The sequence below is a fragment of the Sinohyriopsis cumingii genome, unplaced genomic scaffold, assembly GCF_028554795.1.
Source record: "Sinohyriopsis cumingii isolate HCF-2022 unplaced genomic scaffold, ASM2855479v2 utg000426l, whole genome shotgun sequence".
Taxonomy (NCBI): Eukaryota; Metazoa; Mollusca; class Bivalvia; order Unionida; family Unionidae; genus Sinohyriopsis; species Sinohyriopsis cumingii.
In genome coordinates this window covers 495,001-501,747 of record NW_028315897.1, presented here as the reverse complement: position 1 = coordinate 501,747, position 6,747 = coordinate 495,001, and the positions used below count along the sequence as shown (strand labels likewise).

At 31.0% G+C, this 6,747-nt stretch overlaps 1 protein-coding gene across 1 annotated transcript in view; it reads left to right on the top strand.

Annotated features, from left to right (window-relative positions):
- Positions 1 to 297: 297 nt before the first annotated feature.
- LOC149774059 (uncharacterized) overlaps positions 298 to 6,747 on the top strand; it is a 9,025-nt gene continuing 2,575 nt past the window's right edge. Inside the window, exons 1-3 of the mRNA XM_089945774.1 lie at positions 298 to 343; positions 3,481 to 3,527; positions 4,809 to 4,978. Of these exons, the coding sequence (XP_089801900.1) occupies positions 3,484 to 3,527; positions 4,809 to 4,978 (214 nt within the window). The 5' untranslated portion in view covers positions 298 to 343; positions 3,481 to 3,483. The remainder of the gene's footprint in view (positions 344 to 3,480; positions 3,528 to 4,808; positions 4,979 to 6,747) is intronic.

The following is a 6,747-nucleotide window of genomic DNA, read 5'->3' as shown; positions in this document are numbered from 1 at the left end:
ATGGTGTTCGGTTGATTTACTAGTAATTGACAGCTTACATATGCCCCTGAAACAGTGGCCGGGTTGTTGGTCGGTCACATTGTGCAGTAAGCTTACGAAATAACTGTTCACACTCAGTTAACGGGTTGTCGACATGCCTATGGCAATATACATTCGGATTAATCCTGGCAATCTCACTTAATCCGTACCGAAAACGAGGTAAACAGGCAGATGTCACAAGTCATGCCTTATGGTTTGGGTTAAAGCAACACATATTGCAGGCTAAGAGGTATAAAAAGCCAGTACACGGTATACCCTAATAAGTAGAACTGCCAAGAATATTCGTGGCTACTGACCAGACCAGGTAAGAAATATTTTTCTTTTCTTATAAAGTACCTTCTTGTCAAATAAGTAGTTGTAGACCGTCACATTGTTAATGTCTGGGCTGATTGAATAATTTTAAAGAGCAATTTATTGAAAAAAGTACTATCTAAAGAATAAATGTTTAACTTGTGGTAAATTATAGATTGCGGAAACATTATGCCGTTGTGGAGAAACTTCACCTTACTTCTATAGATTATGGATGTTGTCATTTGTGCAATGTACTCGAATACAATAATAATGTGTCGTAAAATGTGAATGTTGTGTTATAATTTAACACAAGTAAGTAGAACGTATGTTTTGACCTTGCCCAATTTAATAATGGTCATATGCCACGAATTATGACATTTGCATCTTAGCATTGCTATACAGAATCGGCATAATGTAAGATAAGAAATACTGATTGCGCCTAATTTAATAATTCTGGGCAACATAACGTTTAAAATGGTGAAGATATATGTCAGCTTTTAATAACGATGTATTATGTAAATTTCACTGCAAATCAAAACTGGGAATAATGTATTAGATGTATGGAATATACTTTACCAAAAATGTTTTGCATTTGGTGTCGTCTTTCAATTCAATATGCAGATATATGATGATATATATTCGTTTTATGATGATATTTACACATATACATAATATAATTACCTGGTAGTATAGTAGCATTCGCGGATATTGCATTCACATATTTTACATGTTGGGTGTGGTTCATTTACAATTGCTACATTAATAACTTCACCGGTCGGAGAGACAAATGTGCAAATATTACATTTAGTGACATTTGCAGCTTGTAGTGTCTGTATGTAGGGGCACCAGTGTATTGGTGGGGATACTTACAGTTATGACATTGTGTCACTTTACCAGATTGGCGGAGGGTATTTACAAATTTTATAAATATAAATGGTCTTGGGATTAAATTAAGCACATTAATAACTTAAAATATGATTGTTCTCTAAATTATTATGGCAAATCTTTCTGAATGATGTTAAGTGCATATAAGTTAATTTTGGATATCTTGAAACATATCATCTAGGGAGATCGAACTTGTTTAATATCTAACACAGTATTTGTTGTCGTTGAAAATTACCGATTTTATCGGTTTAGATGGACCTAAAAAGTATCCAAAAATCGACCATCTCCAAGGCTTTAGTGAAGTTATATGTCTTTAATATTGATTTATGCTCATTGAATTATTCTCATTTATGGTTATTGATTTATGCTTATTGAATTATTCTCATTTATGGTCATTGATTTATGCTCATGAGCTAATTTATGTTCATTGATTTGTGCTCATATTACATTCAGATTATATGTCTCTAATATTGATTTATGCTCCTTTAAATAATTTACTTCAATATGCTAATTACACAATATTTATTTAAATGATTTCCCTAAACTTTAAATCAATAAACTAGTTCATTAGCTGAGTAATCATGAAGCTTCTTGAATAACTGAAATGTTACTTTTTTTGACTTTCATAGTTACTAGATTATTAATATGGCCTTTGTATGGACCGTTTTAAGGATTTAGTTGACCATCTTAACTTTGAATTATTAATACAACGTGAGCAATATAATCCTTTTGTATATATCAATATAGGTATTAACTTGTTATTGAAAAACCATATTTTATATGTTGAATTACTGAATACTAAATATAATCTGAATATAACCTCAATTATTATTCGAATATAAGAATTCACTGATTATTAAAGTTGCGTTTGAAATTACCTTCTGAATAAACTTTGGAAAGAATTCACTTACTGTTTCTCATCATAATATTTTAAATATAAATAAAATAAAAATTTAAATAGGATTTGAGATACAAAAAGTAATTATTCAATGTAATATCATTTGAAGAAAATATTAAATCTATTTTGAACTATATTTATACTAAAATGTTTATTTATTGTTATTTCAACACTATTTATTATATATAATATATTGAAAAGCTACGCAAAATGATAAACTTTCATAGACCTTTTTGGATGACAAAGAGGGATAAAGAAGCCCGGTCGCAGAACACTTATCCTCCCCTGGCCACACTTTCAGTGATATAACACTTTTTATAATTGCTCAGAAACCCAACTGGAGTTCCGAAACCAGGAAAGAAAAGGAATCTTGCTGGATACGCCGCCTCAGAACACTGAACCAAAGTGGTTTAAACCAAGAAGACTAGAAAAAAAAAAAAAAAAAAAAAAACAGTCATGCACAAATAAAATTATCTTTGGCAGACGTCACATTTTCTTTTAAATAATTCTTTAAATTTGCTTAATGGCTCATTATTACTAATATAACAATGTAATATCCGGGATATACTTTGTGCATACATATATTTACATAAATTAACAGATGTTAGTATGGCTCATCGATTTCTAGGTCAATACACATATTTCCCAGCATCCGCAACAAGGTGAAATAAAGTAGCTGAAAAACAATAAATGTAAAGGTTTAAGCCATGTAAATTATTGCAAAAACAATGGTGATTCTATTTTATTTGTTTGTCTTGTCTATGTTTTGTATTTGCCTTTGAAAAAGTCTCATTCAGATTTGAAAGCGCTCAAGCTAGTTAGATTCTAGTTTTGCACTGTTCGTTGTCAGTCTATTTAATTTATCTTAATCAGCCCCTGACACACGTGACACATTATTTTATCCAATGCGCATGAAATAACTGTCATTTGCCATATAAATAGTATTCTTATATATATATATATATATATATATATATATATATATATATATATATATATATATATATAGAGAGAGAGAGAGAGAGAGAGAGAGAGAGAGAGAGAGAGAGAGAGATAGAGAGAGAGAGAGAGAAAGATACTTTCTTGCTTATCATGATTGGATTTGAAACACGTTTGAAATACGATCGTTTACGCCACCGTCACGCACGTATATATACTTAAAATACTATAATATATATACATCTTGTTGTGGGTTTTGGTATGTCCTTGCCATGAGCTGTATGCAAATATTATGCATATGTATATATTTAACTCTGACGTAACTAAGTTTGCATTTTGAATGAGTATGTTGTTGGACGATGCATCAGTAAATGAAAATGCATTAGTAAGAAAGTATGCCTTCAGACAATGTTTCTTGTTTGTTGCAGAGGATGTATTTGATGTTTGTGGCGTTGCTTTGCCTGAGCTGTGCAAGGTGAGCTATTTTTCTGGCTTCGAGTTTCTTTAAGCTGCAAAACATGACACTGATTGAATATATATCTTTTAATATTGTTGAAAGAGATAAACGTGTGACATAAACTATTTGACAGTTTATTTTATTTGCGAAATCGTACTTATTTAATTGAAATTTATTTAAATCTGTCAATGATTATGTAATGGAGTAACATTTACATCTTCATCATTGTATACTATTTTCCGTCAATCTCTACTGTGATCAATGTAAATTGAGAAAAACCCGTTTAACTTACTCTTTTTCGAGAGCACTGTCCGTCATTTGCATTCTCAACTAACACACAATACCTCATATTGTATGGATGAAGAATAATTTGCTCGTTCTGATGACTAATTTAGATACATATTTAGTTATTAAGATATTTCTAATGAAATATTTAGTATAATTAAGTAACACATAGCCTTTTTTGATAAATCTCTATTAGCTGGCATCTCAATAGAGGCCACAGAGATGTGTAAAAATAAGAAAATACTTAATACTTTCAGCTTGCGAAACATAGGTAAATTTAATTGCATTCAAGGTAAAATCTAATAATAGGCAATGTCCATATCTTGCGTGTACAATATTGAACAACATAATGCTAATTGATACAAATAACTTTCTAAAGGTATTACCATTATGTTAAACATGTGTATCGAACGCCTTTTGTAATATCCAAAAGGTGCCTGAATCACATTGAACTGCGACCGTCAGTAGTTTTAAATGTCCGCCTAATCATCAAACACTGATTGCATGTTAGGAATCAATGCAGCTGAAAATAATAAAAAATAAGGCACACAGCAGGTGTAATGATATGTTACATGTATATGAGATTATTATATTACAATACGTATATATTTAAAGCATATCTTTCCTATATTTGTTTCCAGAAATTCATTAGGATTCCTGAGACATCACAGTAGAAAATATACTCATGTCCAGACGGTGTATTTTACCCTATTATAATAGTTTACATCATTTATCAGTGTAACCTTGCAAAATGCGTCACTTCGCCAATCAGTGCAGTGCTTTCGCTTCACTTTCACTTGATCGATCATAAACAATAGCCATTTACTGATAGGAAAAGCAATTCCAAATGAGACATAATAATTCCGTTGTAAATCGGCCTCATTTTCGTTTAGCTTTAAGTCACTTTATAACTGTGAAAGAAAGGTATCTGCGCAATAATGAGTTGCCACTTAATCGTAGTTATACAAAGAGAGCTAATACAATATATAATCTATTGTCATTGTTCCAACCTAGTTTTTGTAGAACAGAGATGCCGAGCAGAGCTAAAACATTCGCCCGAGAACTATCTGAAGAACAGGACATAATGAAGAATGTGTTTTCAATGGTGGACGGTATGATTGAAAAAGACAATAGGATTACTTTCCTTGAATACAAGAATGCGATACTACAGTTTGATTTCAACGGTGAATACCTTTATATCTCCTAGCCTGTATAAAGTTAGAAACCTTTCATTGGCCTCGGTATTTATTTCCCTTTAATATGTAATGTTGTTACGACTTTACGGTCTTAAAAAGAATAAAATAGAGAATCAGAGACAAATCAAAACACAATTTATTTCTTAAAGGGAAATGTAAGAGAAAATTACAGAATTGCGAATTAAATCCACATTATTCCTAAAGTTTGTTTCATAAGTCTACAAGGATAGGGTGGTCCAAATGGATTATCGGGTCTCAAACGCGCGGAAGTGCCAACATTCTTGATGATCACAAACACATTTTCCAGAACTTGCTCGAGTAAATTAACAATTATCCCAAAATATTACTTAGTATAAATATTAAATGAGTACTTTTGACTTCTGCCGGTTAATTTAACAAAATAAGTCATCTGAATATATATATATATATATATATATATATATATATATATATATATATATATATATACACACACACACACACACAGATATATATATATATATATATATATATATATATATATATATATATATATATATATATATATATAAGCATGAAAGTAATTTATAATTATGCAGCCTGAAAATAAAATGCAAACATAGGACTGAACTTTTCGAAGAAAAATTGTTCACTTGCTCAATATTATACAAATCCCCACAGCTCCAAGTGACAATATGTTATCTGTATTACCTGATTTATTTGATCTATTTCGCAGTACCTTCGGTACGTCCTTAATTGTTGATAGTAACGATGAAATTACAGCAGGGAAGATATTAAACCTGAAACGGACCTTTTGCATCACGAGTCAGATCTCCGCAACTTAAGCTGGCAGAACATGGTATTAAGCAACTGGTCTATCACTCCACAGCAGGGTGTTAAGTTATTCCGACTTAATCTAAGGCAATTGACTATGTCCACATACCTCAAGATAATTGTCGGCCTGTATTATTCCTGATAGAGAAACAATGCTTATAGTTTGGGATATATACATGCAGACGCAGGGATACATTAAACATATCACGTTGGCCAATTGTGATCTCAAATCTTCAAATCATTGTCAACGTGAGAGAAGACAGGATCTTCAATTTGGATAAGTTATGGAAAAGGAACAAATTTATTAGTTGTATCTATTACTTTTTTTCAAAGGCATATGTGCTATTTGTATGCGTTTCGTTATTTCGAATAAAGTTCATTCATTGTTAATATCGACGGAATAATAAAGGAAACGTGTTGATCATTTAAGACTCATAAACTCCCTAGCAGTAAGGAAATCCGTCAGTTAATACAAAGTATGTATTTAAGCGAACTTAAGTATACTTAAGATTTAGTTTTGGGGAATGTACATAAATAACTGACATAACTTGTATGACATTTTTGACCGGACACATTACAGAAAATTCATTATTGTACATTATTGTTGTCCCTTTGTAATGAAATACGTTCTTTATAGCAAGACAGCGGACCATCTTTAATGGATTTATTGACTTTATAAGAATGCCCTGAGTTTTAAGTGTGTACTGATGATCTATTGGATTTAATTGAATATTATGAGTTTTGATAAGATAATAGCGTGATGATTTTGAGTATATGGTAGATCATATTTATAATTATCATAATGATATCGATATAAATTAATCTTAAAGGCTAAAATTGAGAGCAAACGGTTAGTACGCTAAAAGATATATCGGACAATACGAGCATTTTTACTATTTATGAAATGATAAAGAACTTGATGTATAAACATCAATACAAATCTG